Here is a 22,931-nt window from a genome sequence, read left to right on the forward strand (position 1 = left end):
CACATAACATTTATTCGGGGTGTGATGTGAGGTCCAATTTTTACAATACGGGGTCTTGATTTATATAGCATTGATTCCCTCCCTTTTACCACCCACCCAACATTTATTTGTGTTTTGCCAGCCCAATTGTAAATGGTCTAGGTAGGGGTTGGGTCCGGCCTCCAGAATGAAAACATGAATGAGAAACCCTTGTATTTTGTATTTCCTAAGCAAATAAGCACATTCGTGGGGCCCAAGTTCAAAGTTGAAACTGGTCATTCTAGGGTAGAGGAATAGTCTTATCTAGATATATGGGTGAGAAGAACAGGATCAATGACTCACAATTTGGACTTGGAGTAAAGGAATCATCACACTTCTCATCTCAAAGCCAAAAACGAATTTATGGCAACAGAAAAAATTTGGGAATTGCAAGAGAAACCAACACCTTTCAAAATTCCCAATGGGAAATTAATCTCGCTAACAAACTCTTTTTCTTATCTCAAAGCTAAAATAAATTTGACCCACCTTAAATTAATGTAATCTAGAGAGAGAGAGAGAGAGAGTTGGAAATATGAAATTTATTGAGTTCTCCAGTTTTCAAAAATAAAATTGTAACTAGTAGACGTTGCCTCTCTCTCTCTCTCTCTCTATATATATATATATATATTGCCAATCTCTATACATCTGCTCTCAGCTTAGACATCGAAAGGTAAAGGTAATATTCTCAGTGCCCCAAAGATGAGTTCTTGCATAGTAAACGTTGGAGGTGTTGAGGTTCATACCACAGTGATCAAGTCTGCTTCGATGCTTGACACTTATGTTCACGAGTTGAGGGCACTTTGTGCCGGGCACACAAAACCTATCTGTGGACTCGATGTGGAGTGGAACCCCACCTCAACCCAAAATGTTTCAATACTGCAGCTTTGCATAGGCACTCGATGCCTCATCATCCAGCTTTGTTACCTTAATGTGGTCCCTGAGTCTCTGAAGAACTTATTAGCTGCTTCTGATGTCTCCTTTGTGGGTGTTGGAATCACTCAAGAAATTGCTAAGCTCAGCAAGGGTTATGGGCTTGTATGTAGTAATGCTATTGAGTTGGGCCCACTTGCTGCAAGGGTTCATGGGAATCCCAAGTATAAAGAATATGGGTTAGCTAATTTGGCCCGTGGAATTGTTGGGCTTAATGTTGAGAAGCCCACAAGTGTGACTTGCTCCTGCTGGAACAATGACCCTCTCACTGATGCACAGATCCAATATGCTACTATTGATGCTTATGCTTCCAACCTCATTGGGAAGAAGCTCTTGGGATGAACTATGTCTCTCCTGCTATGCTAATAAGTTAGATTTTACTGTTTGTTTTGGTTATGTAAGGGAGGTTTATTTTCTCCAATTGTGCTTGTTTCTGTTGGTATTATGGATTTAGTAATGAATTTGCAGTGTGGCTAGTAAAAATCTGTCTTCTTACTACAATAATTGAATGTTGGATTATGCCTAGTAATTCAAAAGAAATACAAGCTTCACAGTTCAAAGATGTCAAAATATAACAGGTAGCCCTCTAATGAAGGACCATCATACCTATGTAGTTCATAGATTGCAAAATAAATGTGGCAACATAAATCATACTAAAGAGAGCCTTAGTTGCAATAGGAATGTGAGATATTATCATCATATACTCTCATAGCCATTTAATTGTAGCTCAATTCATATGAGGATTCTTAACCCTGATAGTCAATTGTCAGTGGAACGGGAAAGGGTTCCACAGACCAATCAAAACATCCACTAGGGGCTGGCCTACACTTGCACTCCAATAGAATAAAGATTTAGCAATTTAAATAAAAACTTTCATAGTATTGTCAATTCCAATATACTTTCACAAAACTAATTGTGAATCATGTTTAAGCATTAGTGCAGCTATAAAGAAATCAAATTCTTTTTTCCTTTCCCCCACCCCCACCTCCCAAATAAATACCTGTTATGATTCTGCATCTACTCTTTGTTTTGTATAGCCATATATATGACTTTGGCAGTTTTGTAATGCATTTTACATTATTATTATTTTTGTTAATTTTCTTATATTTTTTTTTACATTATTACTATATATATATATTAATCAAATAGATTCCAGGTTTTTGTTTAACACATGTCAACTTCATTGTACCATCGCACAAGTTTTCACAATTTGTAGAAGCATTCACAATTAATCATCTAAGAAACGGATATTTTATTTTATTTTTTAGATAAAATGAAATATATAAAAAATAGAAACTATCAACATAATTAACATATACAATTTGGGCAAGCGAACACTACATTCTAGCATTTCCATGCCCAAATAAATGTCTATAAGAGATGAACGTCACATAGCTTACAAGATGGCAACACTAAGAGGATTGATTGCAACATAACTCACATGTGTTAGCAACACCAAGAGGATTGCCAGCACACGTGAGTTGTGTGGAGTCCTTATCTCTATCATGTCACATCAAATGTTTTTAGTAAAATATTATATGTTCTTAGAAGGAAATAACAATATGGGTATACCTTTATGCGACAAAATACATGTCTATAAGAGATAAGAATGCCACATAACTCACAAGCTGGCAACACTAAGAGGAACATTGATCGCTACATAGCTCATATGCGTTGGCAACACCAAGAGGATTGCCAGCACATGTGAGTTGTGTGGCATCTTTATCTCTTATCGTGTTACATTCAATGTTTCTAGTAAAATATTGTATATTTATAGAAGGAAGTAAAAATATGGGTATGTCTTTATGTGAACAAATACATGTCTATAAGAGATAATAATGACACATAACTCACAAGCTGGCAACACCACGAGGATTGATCGCCACACATTTCACATGTGCTGGCAACACCAAGATGATTGTCGGCACATATGATTTGTATGGCATCCTTATCTCTTATCTCTTCTGTAACTATAAGAGATAAGAACGGCACATAGCTCACAAGTTGGCAATACCAAGAGGATTGATCACTACACAGCTCACATGTGCTGGCAATACCAAGAGGATTGCCCACACATTTGAGCTGTGTGGCATCCTTGTCTCTTATCGTGCCACATCAATTATTAGATATATTTTATTGTATTTATCTAATATCTTCCTAATTTTTTTCAAAGATTTGATTATTTTTTTTTATAGAACTTATTATGGAAAATTTTCCATCCATCGTGATTGTCTTTGCCAGGTCATTAAGCATATCAAAGTGGATGACAACTGTGTCATAAATGAAAAAAATTATAGCACTCAATATAAAGGGTTATCCGTCTCAAACCAGAGTCGGAGAGAAAATTCAACATTCTGTGACTCTATATTTCTTCTTTTCTCATCGAGAGCAATGACATGTGTTTCTCTAAATACTGATTAAGTTCAGAAGCTTAAGCTCTATTCGACCCTAGCTCATTGAGGGAATTTTATTTTTTTCTGCACATTGATATCCCTTCACCAATAAATTGTTCATTTTTATTTCTTTACTGAGTTTTAGTTTGTTTTCGTTCAATCAGAATTGACAAAGGCAGTCGTACATGGTAGATCATCAGTTTTATTCCCAAGAGCTAGATCAGTTGATGTTGCGTGCCTCTAAAGGAGTTAAAGATATTCAAGAAATGATGGTATCTACCATAAGGAGAGTTCAAAACAAAAATTTGTACTTAATAGCCAATAACCCTAAATATAAAAATACTACATTTGCTTGGCATCTTATTCACTATTGAATAATACCCTTTTTGATTCAAAGGCAAGAGATGAGATCCACCACATCAAATGGTGAACACTAGGGACACATGATGTTCATTCAAGTTGCCTCTGCTTGGGTAAGTCAATTTGATTGGTCTTTGATACCATGCATGATTATTTATATTCATATATATTTTTTCTTTGGTCAATTGGTATTTCTATCTTCTATTTCTAATGAAGAAAAATAAAAATAACTATACGCATAGTAGTGAAGATATCATGCACACTCTTTTTTCTTAATCATAGCAAAAGGAATTGAATCTTTTTAACCTTGGAACTGTAGGACCCTAGGCAACCTTTTCAAAAATACACTTATCAAGAAAAAGGGAGAAAAAAAGACATGGGTGGAGGGACATCAAACTAACCCTTGAATCCTTAAATAAATGACTATCATAACACTCAAAACTAACTAAAAAGTTCATGTAAAGTACAATCATAATAAAAACATATTGTCAAGAGCTCGGTGCTTTTGAAAATCACACGTCTCATAACATTCCAGTGGGTCAACCTGTAGTAAAGGATATTCTTCATTTAATTTCTTATTTCTGATATTGTATAATTGAGATAATTCCTATGGAGATTAATATGTTACCTGACTCATTAGCTAGGAAGACTTTATCGGTAAAGTGTAGATGATATGGCCTAATTCTTCTCTATGGTTATTGGAGAATGTGGAGAAGTTGTTTCGATTGCTTGACCACTAGGTTGCAACATTTGTACCTTATAGTTGGACCAAGCGCATGCCTCTGAAACAATTCCAATATCATTTGCAATTGTTGATTTAGGGTTGTACCATTGTGACTCAAATCTAATGCAACTTGTCATAAGTATTAGCCAGTCCAACCCAACCTTGATTTTCCACCACTATGTTTTTCCCCCCTCCTTTTGGTAGAACGATTATAGTACAAAATTTTAGTTTCAGGTGAGACAAAATTTAAATAAAAAATATTTCATGAGTTTGATTTTTTTTTTTAATTAAAATTTCAGAATACCTTTGAGCCTTTCAAAAGTTTTAGAATTTATAATTTGATCTAATTATTTTATCCAGGTGTGACCCAAACTGAAGGAAACTTGAAAGAAAAGTAGGAGGCAAAAGGGAGCATGGGGTTCGATCTGGCCATCCTCAACATGGTAGATACCTATATCACAAGGCTTACTTGTTTGAGGATGTAAATCATTTGTAAAGTAAATAGAATTACCATGTACTCCTGGGCTCTCAATAGTTGAACTTTTTATTGTGGTTCTCTTCCAACTTGTATAACAAAAAAATGAAGGTTATATAATGGTAACTATTTTTCTCTTTTATATGTATTTATAATTTTTATCTATTAAGTGTTAAAATACTGACTTGGATTAAACATTTTTATGTTTTCCAGAGCATAAGTATCCCAAAGAGTCAATAAAGGCACAACTTCCAGAAGAAATATGGTCAAGGACTCTGAAACAGATCTCTGGATGCTTTTGCCACATAAGTTTGAAGGATAGAGAAGTTATAAAATAGGAAGCATGTGCCAATGGAAGACAAGATTTTTCAAGTGGTGTTATACAGAAGCATGCATGGAAATGGGCTTAGGTAAGATAAATGCTACAGACATCACAGGACATTATGGTACAATGGACAACATATCTTCAGGAAGTAGCTCAGCTTCACAGGACATGTTACTTCATTTTAAAAGGGAGCCATATGGTGTTGAACCTCCAAGATACCATTTATATAGGGAATAATAACTATATCTTGATGGATCAGAGGTAGGGAGGAGTGTGCAGTACAGAAAATACAAGGTGGCTTCAGGATATTTCATGGTAGTACATGTTGGAGTTTTTCGATGATCATTTTGGAATCTAAGCTGTAATCTGAATCTGTCCCAGTGTTAGAGAGAGAGAGAGAGAGAGAGAGAGAAGGAACAAGAAGTGGGGTGAGAGAGAAAGATAGTTTTGGGGTATTGAAAGACTCTTGTTGTACAGGGTTTAGATTGATTTCCTTAGTTACCTATTGTAACTATCCAATCTAGCTAATTCCTTGTATATCTAAACTCTTATCACACATGATACATTGTTATCCTTCCATAAGTAGGAAGGTGTAGTCGGCTAGGATATTTGGACTTGAGGGTATATATGTCATTTCAATAATGTATTATTTTAAATCAAATAAAGTCCAAAGTTTGATTGAGTAAAAAAGATGATTTGGAGAATGAGCCCTATTTTTATTGGAACTCTTAAATCCTCCAAAAAAAAGTTCCATTTTTGCTCATATACTACTCCTATATTTATTATTACTATTATTGTTATTATTATTATTAGAGGAAATATCATCTCCCGAACTATGTCGAAACATCAACTTGACCCCACACTTTTTCAAAAATATCACTCACATCCCCCCCAAATAAAAAGATTCTATCTAACGTCCCCAACCGTTTGAAATGGTTATTAAGTCAGTTGGTTTTTTCTCATAATGCCCAAAATACCCTCCTAAACATGAAATACCTAATATACTGAAAAAACCCCTCTTCCCCCATATCATACTCTCTCGATTAGCCTCACTTCCCCTTCCCCTTCCCCTTTGTTGTTGAGCCGAATGAAAAAGAAGACATGAATCTGCAATGTACTCCCATTTCTCACGTCTTCTTATTGAAGCTCACATGCAGCCATTGAGAATAGAAAAAATTGAGAACGGATAACCTAATCTAAGGCTCCACTCGCTTCAATGAAGAAGATAATGTGAATCCTGGTTCCCTAATTTCCTTACTTGGAAGCTTTACTAATTGTTACCTCATTTCTCTATTTCCGCCAAGAGGAGTGATCTATGCTTTGTTCCAGTCATTTGAATGAAAATGAAAATCTATCCTCTGGTTTGAAGCCTCGAATAGGAATATTAGAATATTAGATCCTTCTTTTCGCTCTTAAGAAACAAGATTTTTTTTTTAATGATCTGTTTTTGATGTTCTTATTAGAGATCTTCTTTCGATCTCCATATGTAAGAAGTTCTCCATGTGTCAAGGCCTGTAAATCCTACTTCGGCATTTTGCAATGTATAGTAAGAGGGTTGATCGGGCCTGCAACTGATGCAAACGGATGTGGCATCTCTTCTGACTCCACTCCTCAATCTGCGAGTGCGACCAATTGGATTCCTGCAAGGTCCCTCTTTGTTAGTAAGTAAGACCTACCGGAAGTGATTCTATTTTTTCATTTTTAGAAGGAATATTTGAGAGTAGAATGGGTTTTTGGTAATTCCAATTGATCTTTTATTCCTGCAAAACAAATTGCTATAAAAAAAAAAAATAAAAGTAAGGGTAAATATCATTCCCCTCCCCAAAACTATGATAAAATATCAACTTGATCCCACGCCTTTTTGAAAATATCTCTCATCTTCCCTAAAAGAAAAATATTCTATCTAACGACCCCAATCGTTAGTTTTTACTGTTAAGTCGCATGAATTTTTATCATAATGCCCAAAATACCCCCTATCTTCTCCTAAACAGTTCAGCCCTTCTCTGTCCCCTGTCAAGGCCACCGTGGGGATTGGAGACGGTGGTTACACACGAACAGTGACCCTGAGGTGCCTCGGCCAATTGGCGGTGGCAGTGGTTCTGATCTCTCTCTCTCTTCTCCCCCCCCAACAAAAAAAAATCTGCGTATTGTCTGCAAACCCATCTCTGTTCTTGAATTTTCCGCTCTGAGAGAGCTGATTTTGATGTTGTCGTTGTCACTGGAGTTCAAAAGAAAGCCCAACAAAGGATTAATAAGATTCGCGACTAGTTCATCTCTAAACGAGTTGGAATTTAGATTTAAACAAGCACCAGAAAAGGAAGCAGATACTTTGATTTCCCTCTCCAAACCCCATCTGACGAGAGAATAGTAAATGTTCTTCAGAGATGGCAGAACCAAACCCCACATCTCTTCTTGATCTCTGTTGCAAAGGATATCATTTCCTACCACAATGAGGGTGATTTTGGTCAAAGAGAAGTAGGTCAGAACATGGGTCCTGACCAAGCTTTCTGCATTGAGACGTTAGAAGAAACCTCATAAAGATGGGTTTCACTCAGACATAGCAACATGAATATCCATGTGAGATAAGCTTCGAAGAACCATGGGAGATGGATCAAGTATGTTCAAAGGTTCAATTGATTCTTGACCTGCATCTGCAACAAATACAAAGAAATGAAACAGGATTAATTTGAAGCAAGAAAGAAAGCAATCCGGCAAGATGGAGACACATTTGAGAGAGAGAGAGAGAGAGAGAGAGAGAAGAGTAGAGTTTTGAAACTTTGCTTACCGTTAAAACCAAGCAGAAAAAGAAGGGAAAGGATGAAAACCACCATCTTCGACGTATCAGATAGATAAGCGATTTGCTTAGAAAGAGAAGAATGTATAATATAACGACTCTAAAAAGGGCTACTGCATTTGGGTTCTTTAGAGAGGGTAGTCCTCTCACATTGATGGAATCCAGCTTTGTTATTTTTCACTCTTTTCTTTTCTTGGAAATCGAGATTTGATCATTGCTTGGCTTGTTGCGCCTAAAATCCGAACATGAACAGAACAATTTTTTGAAGATGAATCATAAATTTACTCTTTTCCCACTTTGTTTTGAATCTTTAATTATGTGGATGCAATGATGTATCGCCTCCAATCTCTGTCCCAAGCACCTTATCTCCTCCCAAAAAATCCCTTATGAAGGGATCCACCAACACAGTAGGGTTGGCAGTAATCATCAGCCACCGCCGACTGGCTGGGGCACCTCAAGGTCATTGTGTGACCACCTTCTCCGATCCCCACGGTGGCCTTGACATGAGACAGAGAAGGGCTGAATCGTTTAGGAGAAGAATGGGTTTTCATTAAGGGTCTCTTGGGCATTTCAAAATTGGGGGGGGGGTATTTTGGGCATTATGATAAAAATTAATGTGACTTACAGTAAAAATTGACGATTGGGGTCGTTAGATAGAATATTTTTCTTGTAGGGTAGGTGAATGATATTTTCGGAAAGGTGTGAGATCAAGTTGATGTTTCGCCATAGTTCAGGGGAGGGGAGTGATATTTACTCAAAAAATAAAAATCTCCAAGAACCTAAATGTTTAATCAAATTTTATTTTTTTATTCTCTAATGGTTGCATGTGAGCTTCAATGAAGAAAACAATGTGAGAAATAGGAGCACATCGCAGGTTCATGTCTTCTTCTCCGTTTGGTTCAGCGACAAAGGAGAAAGGGAAGTGAGGCTAATTGAGAGAGTATGGTATGAGGGGAAGTTGGGCTTTTTTTAATTAAGCGTATATTGGGTATTTCATGTTTAGAAGGGTATTTTGGGTATTATGAGAAAAAATCAGCTAACTTAACAGCCATTTCAAATGGCTGGGGACGTTAGATAGAATCTTTTTATTTGGGACGAGGTGAGTGATATTTTTTGGAAAAGTGTGGGGTCAAGTTGATATTTCGAGATAGTTCAAGAGAGGGGAATGATATTTCCTCATATATATATATATATATATACAGGTAAAACTGACACGTGCAAATGCATGTGTGAGCATTTGTCAAGTCACAAAGAAATTAAATGTAATAAATTTTATTAAGAAATGCAGAAGAACCAATAGATATAAGTAGCAAAGTATTGGAGGAAGATGAGCCAAATCAAAAGACAAAATGTCAGAGGAACACTTGCATTAGAAAGGATAACCTTCGAAAATCAATTAATAAGCAAAAGCCAGGATTATTTTTATTAACAGATGCAAAGAAGAACCAAAGGTATAGTAAGCAAAGTATTGAAGAAAGATGAGCTAAATCAACGGGAGGAAGCTTGGCTTAACAAATACCTTGATGTCTCTTCATCCAGGGTCATTGTGTAGTCTGAGATGAATGTAGTACTGCAGTGCAATTGACAAAATAGCCATGAATTCTATCCCAGGAGTGATAACATTGGAATAAAAAACTTATGACTCCGGTTTTGGAGGTAGCTTTCTACCCTCCTTCTCAAAGTCTTGCCTTAACTGCTATTCTTCTCCTGCCTGGACAAGAGATGGTTACCACTTAAAAACCACAATGTACTATAACTTAAAAACTTAACCAAAAGAAAGAACAGTGAGAAGTAGAGGAATAAGGAAATTATCTAGGTGCACCAACCGCTTCTGCGGCATCTTTGGTGGCTCTGAAACGCCTAGAGCGTTGCTTATTCATTTTATCTCTTGGAGCTACTGTAGGATTAAAATTTCTCATGAGATATAAACCTTAGATCCATAGATCACCATAGATAGATTAAGAACACCAAGAACAATGGGATAAAAACTATAAACAATAAAAGCATACATTGTTTGGGATCCATAGTAAAGTAAAGCACAACGAAAAACCTTCTGATCCACTTAGCAAGGTACTTCTTTGCTATTCCCTTATGATCACTGGTTAAATGAGGAACCTAAACGCACAAGGGAGGAAGCCACAAGAAACAATGTCTCTTTATCTTCTTCTCTCTCTCTCTAGAATGTACGTTATGAATAAGATTAGGGTTAGAGGAGGGACCTTACTCTCTATTTATAAAGTTTCTCAATGGACCCACTCATCACAAGTCCAATGGTTAACTAAAGCCCACACTAGCCAGCCCATAGTAAACTATTAAAACCTATATGTCTCACTTAATTAGATCAAATAATTAGCTTGGTTTTATTAAAGCACAAAAACCCAATTAATATGAGCCCACATAGAAATTTTTTAACATTCTCCCACTTGGGCTATATTAATTGCTATCAATTTTTTTAAAACTTATTTTGTCTTTAAAAAACAATCTCAAGCTAATCATCACCTTAATGCACGTGCTTTTATAATGGTCCAGAGACATCTCTAGTAGTGAATCCTGTCCCATAGAGTCTAAAACATCGAATCATGATGGTAATTACATCTTGTAAATGACACAGGACCTTCCATGGTCACGAGAGCTCTCAACTCTACTAACATGAATTCAATATGGTAGTGTGGCAACTAGATAACACACACATAATGGTTTCATATGTGTTATCCTCTTGTCAGTGCAATTTTCTGTCCCTTAAGTGATACAACCACATTTGAGAAAATTCTTTATGGTTCCAATGAACCTGTATATCTTATCTTCAATAACTCGAGTTATACTTTATGTGTTATAAGATATACCTTAAGACTAATAACTGAATACCCTAGTCTTTGCTCAAGGTTAACACATATCTTAAGACGTCAAACATTTATATATATATATATAATATGCCAACATATAAAACACCTATGTGCTAAATACAACAGTTATAACAAAACTACATTTTATTGAATAGAATTGCATGCAAAAGACAGTTAATATATAATCCAAAAAATTACCAAAAGGTAAAAGTACATATAAAAATTTTATAACACAATAGAGCAAAATAAAATATCTCTCACTAAATAACCGCATCCCATAATGCTCCTAAGCCCATGCTAATGATATCTCTCTCAAAAACACAAGGGCGAAGGCCTGTAGTAAGGTGCTCAGCTACCATATCATCTGTACCAATATACTCCACTGTGATGTCACATTTCTTAACATTTTCCTTTATGGTTAAATATTTGACCTCCATATGCTTGGACCCTATGGTATCTTTATTGTTGTTAATGAACAACACAGCAGAGCTATTATCACAGTATAACTAGATGGGTCGAACCATAAAATCAAATACTGTCAACTCCCTTATGAGGTTCCTGAGCCAAATTGCCTGAGTAGTTGCTCCATAGCATGTTACAAATTTTGCTTGCATAGTCAACAAAGTAATCAATTTTTGTTTTGCACTTTTCCGTGATACTACCCCACCCACTATTAAGAAAATATATCTTGATGTGGACTTCCTATCATCCTAACAACTAGGAAAGTCAGAGTCTATATACCCTACTAGCTGCAAGTCTTGAGCACGTATGTAAATCAACATATAATTCATTGTCCCTTTTAAGTACCTCAAAACCTTCTTGGCAGTAACCCAGTGATCGTGATCAGGGTTTGACTGATATCTGCTTAGAACTTTTATTGCAAAAGCAATATCTAGTCTAGTACAAACTTGAGCAAACATGATACTTCCAAGTACACTAGCATATGATACTTTTTTCATTAAATTTCTCTCAATATTACTTTCGGGGCATTGCAATAAGCTCAATTTATCACCCTTGAGAGTTGGAACATTCCCAGATTTGCAATCTAGCATACTGAACCTCTCCAAAACATGATCAATATATGTCCTCTGAGAAAGACCAAACAGTCGGCGAGAACGATACCTATAGATCTCAATGCCAAGGACAAATACGCATCACCAAGGTCCTTCATGTCAAACTCCCTAGATAACAGTTGCTTTGTCTCATGCAACTGTCCTAGATCACTGCTGGCAAGCAAGATATCATCCACATAAAGTATTAGGAAAATAAATCTGCTCCCACTGACCTAATGATATATGCACTGATCTACTTGGTTCTTAACAAAATTGAATGAAGTCACAATACTATCAAACTTAAAGTACCATTGCCTATAGAAGCTTGCTTGAGGTCATAAATAGACTTATTAAGTCTACATACAAGATGATTATAACCATTCACCGCAAAACCTTCAGATAACTCAATAAGCTCCCAAACACCATAATGTTTCATCAATTGCATTTCATCTTTCATTGCATCCAGCCACAAATCTAATTGAGGATTAGAAATAGCATCTGAATAAGAAATTGGATCAATCATACAACCGAAGTCGTAGTCATGTTCTCCCAAATAGGCCATGTAGTCTAGTGGTATGGCTAACCTCCTTTCCCTGGTGAATCTCCTGAGTGGAGCCTCCACAATCACATCCTGAACCTAAGGAACCTTAGTAGGAGCCATATCAACAACATGCTTCTGTATCTCAATATGTGTAAGAACTGGTGTAGTAGGCTCTACATGCATCTGAAGAGGTAGAGTAAATGATATACTAGTCCCAACCTCACTACTGTTCTTTATAATCTGAGAACAACTACCCTTCTCAATCACGTCAAGTTTCAGAAACTTTACTATCTGTGATTCCACAATTCTAGTACCTCTGCAAGGGTTATAAAATTGATATCCTTCTGAATGATCAGGGTAAGCAAAAAAATAGCAATGAGTAGTTCTAGAGTCCAACTTGCTCAAAGTTGGATTATACAACCTTACTTCTGCAGGATAACCCCAAACTCTAAGATGGTTTAAACTAGATTTTCGTCCAGCCCATAACTCAAAAGGAGTTAATGCAACAACCTTAGTAGGGACTCGATTAAGGATGTAAAGGGCTGTCTTCCAAGCCTCACCCCATAAAAACTAAGGTAAATTTGCTCAACTAACCATACTTCTCATCATACCTATAAGGGTGCGATTACGCCTTTCGGCCACCCCATTCTGCTCAGGACTCACAGGCATAGTAAATTGACCTACTATCCTATAATCCTCTAAATATTTGGAAAACGAGCTTTTAAGCTATCTAACATCGCCATGTCTACCATAATACTCACCACCTCAGTCAAACCTAACAACTTTGATGACTTTTCCTAATTGTTTTTTGACTTCAATCCTAAAAATCTTAAATTTATCAAGAGAATCAGACTTTTTCTTAATAAAAAATAGCTAGCCATTTGGGAATAGTCATCAATAAATGTGATGAAATAAAAATTTCTATACAATGTAGTTGTATAGGGTCCATTGATGTCAGTGTGAATAACCTCCAATAGGGTAAGAACTATGGACAGTCGACTTCTTCTTTATCTTAGTCATTTTTCCTTTACAATAGTCTACATGTCTCTAGGTCACCTTCAAGAGTGGGCCGGATGTCAGACTTTATCAATCTTTTAACTCTTTCTCTAGAGATTTGACCAAGTCTCTTTTGCCATAACAAGTAAGACTGTTCATTAAGTAAAGGCATTTTGGGAACAATTCTTTCAACATTATAAGAGACATAAATATCATAAGGAGCTAAACACAATCTATATAGTCCATAAGATATAGCAAAATAACCAACCTTATTTGAATTGAGAACAAAATAACCATAACATTTTTTATTTCAAAATGGTAATCACACAAGTATAAAACTGAAAGGAAAATTAAATTCCACCTAAAGGACAATATATAAAAAGTATTTCTTAACATCAATTTAAAACCAGAGACTAGAATTAAAATGACATCTCCCACGAATTCTACATCAACTTGTTTGTTGCTCCCCACAGTGAGCTTTGATTCGTCCTTACATGGCTTCCTCCAGTTTAGGAATCCCTATATAATAGAAGCAACATGGCTAGTTGCATCGCTATCTAGCCACCAAGAGCTAGATGGGGCTTCTGATAAGTTGGATTCACAAACAAATGCCAAAGAATCATTACTTGCATGCTCACTTTTAGATAACCAAGTCTTATACTTAGGGCATTCCTTCTTCATATGACCATTTTTCTTACGAGAGAAGCAGTGACCACCCTCCATCTTAAAAGAGGATTTTTTAGGACCCAAATTGCTAGATTGACCGGACTCCTTATTGATTTCCTGAGCATCTTTATTAGTATGAGATTTAAACTTTTTACCTTTATGAAAACTGGAGCTAGAAACAAACAAGGCTGTGTAGGTTTTCTCCTTTAATTTTTCTTCCTCAATAACAACTCTAGAGATCAAGTCATTAATAGTTCAGGTTTCATCTTGGGTGTTATAATTGGTTTTGATGATCCCAAATTCAGAAGGAAGGGTATTTAAGGCTTGATGGACCATGTAAGGATCAGGAAGAGAAATATTTAAGGCTTTGAGTTTGGTTTGGTAATCCACCATCCGAATGATATAGTCCTTAATACCTCCAGAACCATCATACTTCAAATTAAAAAGTTTCTGCAGAAGAGTTCCTATTGCAGTATTTGATGAGACTTTATATCCGAGTGCTACTGCATTCATCATCTCTTTAGCAGTATAATTAGCAGACAAACCACTTTTTAGGTGATCTTTGATCGACCTCTTCATGAATAGTAAATATATGCGATTACTCTTTACTCATTCAACATACACCAATTTTTCATCATCAGTGCTCTGATCAGTTAGATGCGCTGGTTTTTAATAAGGGATGTGTGAACATCTGCCGTTGCCATAGAAAATAATACATCCTTTTTCCATTTCTATTGGACACAGTACGAATCTCAATAGTAACCATATTATTCTTGACAGAAAAGGTGATTTAAAAATAAACAATGTATATCATTAGCATAATATGAGTACAATGTAACTTAAAAAGATATAAGTACACCACTTGAGAGTTTACAAATATCATTATGTAAACACTTTAGGGCTGAATTCATAACATGCAATTGCAGAACCCTCCGTATATCAGCGATCATGAAAACATATTCTAACATTTGATAGACTTTCACCTTTGGGTGTACAAACTATTTGGGTTAGTCAATTTTCAATCATATGCTATATATGTGACCCTCTAAGTACTAACACACAATTACCTCATTTGGGTGTATGACCATGCATTAAATCTAAAGACATCCCACTACTGTATAAGATCGATATTCCACAAATTCGATCAAGAAAACTACTTTGATGGCTACAACTTAATCAAATTTATAAAACTCTCTCATACCGGGACATAATTAATATCACTCACATCAAACCAAATAATATGTAATTTTAGACTTGAAGAAAAATAGCTAAAAATTGTCCCTAAAATTACATTAGATGCTAATAACATTGTTTAATACTTTAATCATCCATTAGGATATTTTTTCCTTTACTTTTAATCCCATGAATAGTATCATGGGTATTATTCATCATCAATAATTAAGATTTTAAACCTAACAATCCTTATTGATTAGGGTTTCAAACCTAATAATGTTTAATCAATTAGGGTTTCAAAATAATCATTCCTAATCAATTAGGATTTCAAAATAATCATCCCTAATCAATTAAGGTTTCAAAAATAATCATTCATAATCGATTAGAACTTAAAAATACTAATCATCTTTAATTTATGGATCCAATCAAAAAACTATAATCCATCACTTATAAATTTGATTAGAGTTTTAATTAGGGTTTTAAACCTAATCACCCATAATCTATGGATTCAATCCAGAAATTTTAATCTATCCCTTATAAACATAATTATGGTTCTAAACCTAATCTATGGTGGCTCTGATATTAGATGTAGGATTAAAATCTCTCACAAGATATAAACCTTAGACCCATAGATCATCATAAATAGATTAAGAACACCAAGAACAATGGGATAAAAACTATAAACAATAAAAGCATACCTTGTTTGGGATCCATAGTAAAGTAAAGTGCAACAGAAAACCTTCTGATCGACTTAGCAAGGTACTTCTCCTCTATTCCCCTATGAGCATTGGCTAGATGAGGAACCTGAACGCACAAAGAAGGAAGCCACAAGAAACCTTATCTCTTTATCTTTTTCCCTCTCTCTCCAATTGTGAATAAGATTAGAGTTAGAGGAGGGACCTAGCTCTCTATTTATAAAGTTTCCTAATTAACCCACTCATCATAAGTCCAATGGTTAACTAAAACCCACAAGCAAGCCCATATTAAACAAATTAAAGTCCGTATGCCTCACTTAATTAGACCAAATAATTAGCATAATTTTATTAAAGCACAAAAACCCAATTAATATGAGCCCACATAGAAATATTCTAACAGCTACACCATCTACAGTTGTTTTAAAATAATTACTAACAAGCATATTAGATAACATATATTATCAGCATAAAAGTCAGAAGCACCCAATGATGAAAGTCACCAATATATAGCGATGTACAGAAGCTTCCGTGGCTGCACCATCACAAAGAGTCTATCAATGTAATCAAACATGCACCGAAACACCTCTTCAAAAGTGGTCGGAGAAGGCTGAATAAATTTAAATAAATTAGTTGTAACATGTGTGTGAACAATTATTAATACTGAAATGAAAAGCTCCAATACATCCATTTTTAGGCATTGACCAATCAGATTTTTTTTTTCTCATCCCTTGGATATAAGTAAGGTCACTTGTAAATCACAAAAGGGAGATCCACATGCCACATATTGATAAGTTATGCAAAACAATTCAATGACTACAGCAATAGATGAAACGAGAATAATAAGTAAATAAGTAATCTTACAAAGCTTACTGCGAATCACGGGAGAAAGTTTTGGGTATATTAAAAAAAGACGCAAGGTTGAATCCACAATTCACCAAAAAACAGAAGTTTACAGAAAACTTTTCATTCCAATGAATCACTTAATATAATTGTCATTCTAATTAATGTGCCTAAAGTGATTACTGCATTAGGGCGTCATTCTAGACTCTTTGCTTGGATCCTTAAAAAAATCCCTCTTTTTGGTCTTCCTTGGAGATCTTTAATAATAATAAATAAATAAAAAATAAACAAAATTAAATTAAAAGAGAGAAAACATTGAAAATAAGAGGAAAAAATAAAAGAGGAAAAGAAAGCCAGATAGAGATACTTATGGCCTTGGGGATGTATGCTACAACTTCAAGGATATCAATAGGAGCGTTTGTTGATTGCAAAATGCAGAGACAAATTAGGTCAAAAAAACAAAAATCCCTCTCTTTTTGGTCTTCCTCGGAGGCCTTTAATGAAAAAAAAAAATTAATTTAATTATAGCAGAGAGAGAACAATAAAACGAAGAAGAAAAAAGAAACAGGAGAAAGAGATATTTATGAGAGTGACGGCAATACACTCCTTACTTTTTGAATTGTTTGAGCTTCTTGGTTAAAGAAAAAGAGCAGCCTCACTGGAACCTTCATTAAAAGGAACCATGTTGATGCCTGAAGATTGGAGTAGAAGCTGAAGAAGGCAACTTCCCAGCCTCAGTTTTGCCATAGTAGTAAGAAGCATACTGGCTTTGCTGGGTTTGGGAAGACACTAATGCTACCAACTTCCACTTCCAAATGGTTGTGACTACAACCCTAGCCAAGCTTATGAAAGGGCTCCCCTTTGTCTTCACACCCCGACATTACCGAAAACGGCCAAACCGATGGCATTAATGGCGACCGATAACCCTAACCCCCAACCCCACCCAACGATATCCTCTACATAGACGATGGCCGTGTAGCTGATGACTGAAGCAACGTAGAGAGTGAAGAAAAACCAGTTGAAGAAGACCCCCTGATCCTTTAGCTTCTCCAACTGATCCGCATCTATCGTTGCCATTGTGTAGCGTGAGCCCCCAATCCCAATGGACCCCAGCGTTAAGGCACTGTATAGAATCCCTAGTTGAAGCCTTGACGGTGTCTCTCCCTGTGAAGTGCTTAAGGAGTGTAGTGTCGCCGTTAAAGTTAACAGAATTATAGCCTCCAAGTGCATTAGTGCATACATTGATACGAGATAAAACAACAAGATATATGATTGAGAGTTAACTGTGGTAATTAATTAACACTATTACCAAATGAGAGACAAAAGAAGAGAAGATGACGACGGAGAAGTAGCCAAAAAGGGAGTCGGCAAGGATGGCACCGACTATGGGGAAGAGACTGGTGCAACCGTTGACAATGTAGGTCTGGGCGGCGTTGACGATGTTGATCAATAGTTTGAAACGAGAGAGAGAACCTATCTTAAATTTGATATAGAGAGAGAGAGAGTGCGTGATTATAGAAAGGATATCACATATCTTAAATTTGAAAAATAAATAAAAGATTTATTATTGATAAAGAAGAGAGAGGAAGAAGAAGAGTTGAGAGAGAGAGAGAGAGAGAAGAGAGAGAGAGATTATAGAAAGGAAGTGTTACATCGTAAATTTGGAAAGAAATAAAAGACATACTATTGAGAAAGAAACCAAACGAAATTAGTTTTATTAAGGGGGAAAAATGCTAAACAAAATTCAGAAAGCAGTTGAGGAGCGAATTTAGAAAATATAGATTTTCTTCTTTTTGACATAAACATATAGATGATAGTGTGAGGAGGGCGATGAGAGGGGAAGGTGTGAGACAAATAAAGAAAACATTTGTTTAAAAAAGAATTAAACGAAATTAGGAAAGTGAGGAGAGAGAATTTAGAAAATAGGTTCTAATTTAAAAAAAAAAAATCTATGGGCACCCAAAAAAACAAAATAAAAAATATTAAATTTAAGAAATTTAAATAAACAAGAAGAACCAGAAAGATAAAATACTCTAACAAAAGATTAGCCACGAAATATGAGTGCAAGCACTTATATAATATGTATGATAGTATGATATATTTTGTATTTCATATATTATATATGTGTCTCCCAATATTTGGATTCGGATGGTTAATTTAATAAGATTTTTTTTTAATAAGAATTTAATAAGCAATAATGGAAGACAACAGTGCATGTGATTGTTATACATGTGTATTCTTATTAAATACCCAGCTCGCGTGGGGGCAGCTGGGTCTTTCCACACCAAATTGTGTCTAGGAGTGCAGAAAACTAAACAGACAGCATTCTTGCTCCCTAATTATATATGATATATCTCAATATCTGAATTTTCAAATCAAGTAAAAACTGTAACAACTATTCCTTATTAAGATTGAATAAAGAACAATTTATTAAACCAAATAAAAAAAAGCATCGAAACTGAAATGGCTCCATATGTTTTTTGTTTTGAAAATGCATTTTAACTCTCAATACTGAATACCATACGGTTTTGGTTTCTCATCTTTATCTCCTGCATCGAAACAAAATCGAATTAAAAAACCGAAACCTTATGGATTGACACCATTAAATAAGCCAAATTTAATGGAATCATGGCTTCATTATCCCATTAATGAAGCCAAATTTAATGTTTAAACTGGCCCCAATTCTAGGGTAGGGGAATAATTTTGTCCAGGTATAGGGCCTGGAGAACAGGATCAGTGTCTTACAATTTGGATTTGAACCACAGGAATCATCACGCTTCTGATCTCAAATCTCAAAACGAATGCATGGCAAAAAAAACAAAAAAACAAAAAACAAAATCCAAAAACAAAAACAAAAACAAAAAACAAAAACAAAAAACAAAAACAAAAACAAAAACAAAAACAAAAACAAAAAAACAAAAAGGTAGAAACTAGCACCTTTCATAATTCCAATAGTAACAACCTCCTTAAATAACGCTACATGAAATATAATGTAATAGAGAGAGAGAGAGAGAGAGAGACTTGGAAATGTGAAATTTAGTGACTAGTAGACATAGCCCAATCTCTCTATATACATAGCCTGTCAAGTGTATGCATCTATGCTTTCAGCTTAAACATTGAAAAGTAGTAATCTCATCTTCTTCTAGTGTCCAAAAGATATTTGGTAACGTTCCAGAAAAATGTTTTTAAAGTTTTTTCGCTCTATGGAAATGAAAAAACGGAATAAAGCGTTTGGTGTATTTATGGTGTGTTTCTTTTTTCTTTTTTTTTTAACAAAACAGTGAAAAAAAAATTGGTAGAAACGAGAATTGACGGAACGACAAAAGGTAGTTTTGTCACAGTTTCGTTCAAAAAATAAATAAATAAACAAGCATTTTGACACAGAAACTGAAATTTTCATTTTTGTTTCAGAAACGTCGTTTCTGAAACAAAAGCGTTATCAAACGCAGCCTTACATGATAGACGGTGGAGGTTTTATGGTTAAGACGAGCTCGACACTTATGGTCGCGAGCTGAGGACACTTTCTACAGCCAATACAAACCTATCTGTGGACTGGACGTGGAGTGGAACCCCAACTCAGGCCAAAGGGCTTCAATAGTGCAGCTTTGTATAGGCAGTCGATGCTTGATTATACAGCTTTGTTACCTTAATGTAGTCCCTGAGTACCTGAAGAACTTAGTATCGATCTTGGTATCTCTTTTGTGGGTGTTGGAATCACTGAAGACATTGCTAAGCTCTGCAAGGATTATGGTCTTGAATGTACCAATGCTATTGAGCTGGGCCCACTTGCTGCAAGGGTTCGTGGGAATCCCGAGTATGCAATGTATGGGTTAGTTAATTTGGCCATTGAAGTTGTTGGGCTTAATGTTGTGATGCCCCCAAGTGTGACTTGCTCCAACTGGATCAATGACTCCCTTATGATGTACAGAAGGAGCTTTCTGTTCTCCTCCTTATTTTGGTTCTGTTGCTGTCATTGGTGGTTTATTAATGAATTTAAATTCAGCCTAGTAAAAATTTATGTGGTTTAACAGCAATAATTGAGTGGTGGCAGGTTTTGCCTAGAATATTTTAAAAGGTAATACAAGCCCTTTTTTTTTTTTCATATAGGTAACACAAATCCTATCTATGAAAGTGAAAAAAATAAATAAATAAAATAACAGGTCTCAAAATGGCTGATCGTCATACACTTTACAATCTAGTGAACATACAATCTAATAACTTTCAAGACAAATACTTGACAGGTACTCCTAACAAAAACGGCCAAAAGCAGGCAAACGAAAGAAATGCGTGGTTGAGGGGAGGAGAAAAAGAACACATGCATGGAGATTCTTTCTATCGGAGGTTCGAGAATTTATGGAATGACATCTAAGGCTAAGGAAGAATTCAAGGAAGTCCATTACTAAGAGAAATGATGATCTTTTACTTGCTTGGTGGGAAAGAGGAAGCTTTCAGACCATCTTTTCCAGCCAAATAGCAAGCGATCATTCAGCAATGATACCATCCGCCGGGAATGAGTACCTATCCCTTACAGTAATCGAACCCATGTCTTTGACATGAAAATATGATGTCTTAACCACTGGATGAAAGGGACCAAAAATCCATTCTTCATATACCTCAATTCCAAGAATAGAAGTGGTTCATTTTGTTTCTATATGCAATTCAAGATTTCGTTTGTATTCATGTTGACGATTTCTTATGTGAATTCAGTGGGTTATCCCCCCTTCCTAGGGTTCCCCCACCGACCCAGTGACACACCAACCACGTCCCTTCCCTTTCTCCAATCATAAAGCCCCTTGATCGCTTTTTTTTGTCTATCATCCACCACCAAGCAACGGATGAGCCAGTAGAGAGTAAGTTAATTGTAGCACACTCTCCCCCGGTGGTTGAGCTTACCTACAACCACTCTCTCTTGGTGGTTGAAACAATCGTAGAGCACCGTTGCCTTGACTTAGGGGAACAGTTGCTTGATTGCTGAGTACAGGGTGACTTGCGCAGTACAAATTTGTTGTGAGTCATATCTTTGCAACTTTCAGACCTGGCTCAAGGACAAAATCAAAGAGTGAACTAGCAAAGGGACCAAGTGTTCATGTTACAAAAGCATTTACACTGCAAATTCACTTGGCAAAGCAGAACAGCTTATGTTCTTAAAATTTGAGTTAATTTATAAACCTGCAATGACGTAAAAATAAATTAGTCCAACCTGTACACACACTGTATATTAATAGATACTAGATCAATTGATATAAGATCCAATTTTTGGCCTTTGATCTAACAGAACATATTAAACCAGGGGTTACCAGACCTCCCATGAAACACAAAACATTCTGTCTACTGTGGACTGTGGAGTGTTACAAGCGGCACTTTTGAGGGTTGAAATCATGGACCCGGAACCAACTTTCTGCAGTTGTCTTTGGCTAGGGTAGCATATGATCAAAATACCAAAACCAATATATCCTTCAGACAATTTCCAAAATCTCTTTCTTTTTGACTCCTTCAAAGAAACATAAGCTTATTTATTCTAACCATCATAGCACTTGAAAGTTATTAGAGTGGGCTTTATCAGGTAAGAAGGGAGACTCACCTTTCCATCTTGTAAGCTAAACTAGATTTAGCTCATGATTTGATTAGCAATGCTATCATATTTTAAGAGCAGTTGATCCAAATATAAGTGACAACTTCATCTCTACTCTCAGTGATTTACCAAGGATAGAAATTCATGGTCCTCACTTCAGCATGTTACTACTAGGAGGGATTCCAAGTGTTATCACAATTAGGAAGAGGGTTATCACAAGTGGTATAGAGGAACACATCGATGACGAACCGAAAAAACAATATCGTATGTTAGAGAGCTGAGGTCATTTCATGTGAGAAGAGATCAATTCCACCCTATTCATATTGGTTTGATCTGATTTTCTGTCCAGCTGCATCATTGTGGTCTTGCTTTAGGTCAACCCAAAGCTACAAAGTTGTGTACAAGGAATGCCATTGTGATGCAGCCTTTACAAAACAATGTCGGGTGACTTGTGAATGCAACACATATTGTAGAATTCTACTTGCCTAGAGGAAGAAATCATTTTTTGTTATTAATGATCTAGAAATTTCACTG

The 22,931-nt window shown here is 35.8% G+C and overlaps 1 protein-coding gene and 1 long non-coding RNA gene across 3 annotated transcripts; both read left to right on the top strand.

Annotated features, from left to right (window-relative positions):
* The first annotated feature begins 717 nt into the window (after positions 1-717).
* Positions 718-1,290, top strand: LOC122064573 (Werner Syndrome-like exonuclease). Its single transcript, XM_042628299.1, has one exon. It carries the CDS (start codon positions 718-720, stop codon positions 1,288-1,290), a length of 573 nt encoding a protein of 190 aa, XP_042484233.1.
* A 1,700-nt stretch (positions 1,291-2,990) lies between these two features.
* On the top strand, positions 2,991-5,915 carry LOC122064575. Of its 2 annotated transcripts, none has more exons than XR_006135759.1 (3): positions 2,991-3,814; positions 4,786-5,022; positions 5,114-5,915. It is a non-coding gene; the product is annotated as an uncharacterized LOC122064575 (long non-coding RNA). The 2 variants fall into 2 exon arrangements; XR_006135758.1 differs by having other exon boundaries at positions 3,002-3,814; positions 4,786-4,868.
* Positions 5,916-22,931: the final 17,016 nt, after the last annotated feature.

This window comes from Macadamia integrifolia, unplaced genomic scaffold, assembly GCF_013358625.1.
Source record: "Macadamia integrifolia cultivar HAES 741 unplaced genomic scaffold, SCU_Mint_v3 scaffold1687, whole genome shotgun sequence".
Classification (NCBI taxonomy): Eukaryota; Viridiplantae; Streptophyta; class Magnoliopsida; order Proteales; family Proteaceae; genus Macadamia; species Macadamia integrifolia.

Bases quoted from the DNA above. Each gene is read 5' to 3' on its own strand.
- LOC122064573 (XM_042628299.1), top strand. From the start codon at position 718: ATGAGTTCTTGCATAGTAAACGTTGGAGGTGTTGAGGTTCATACCACA.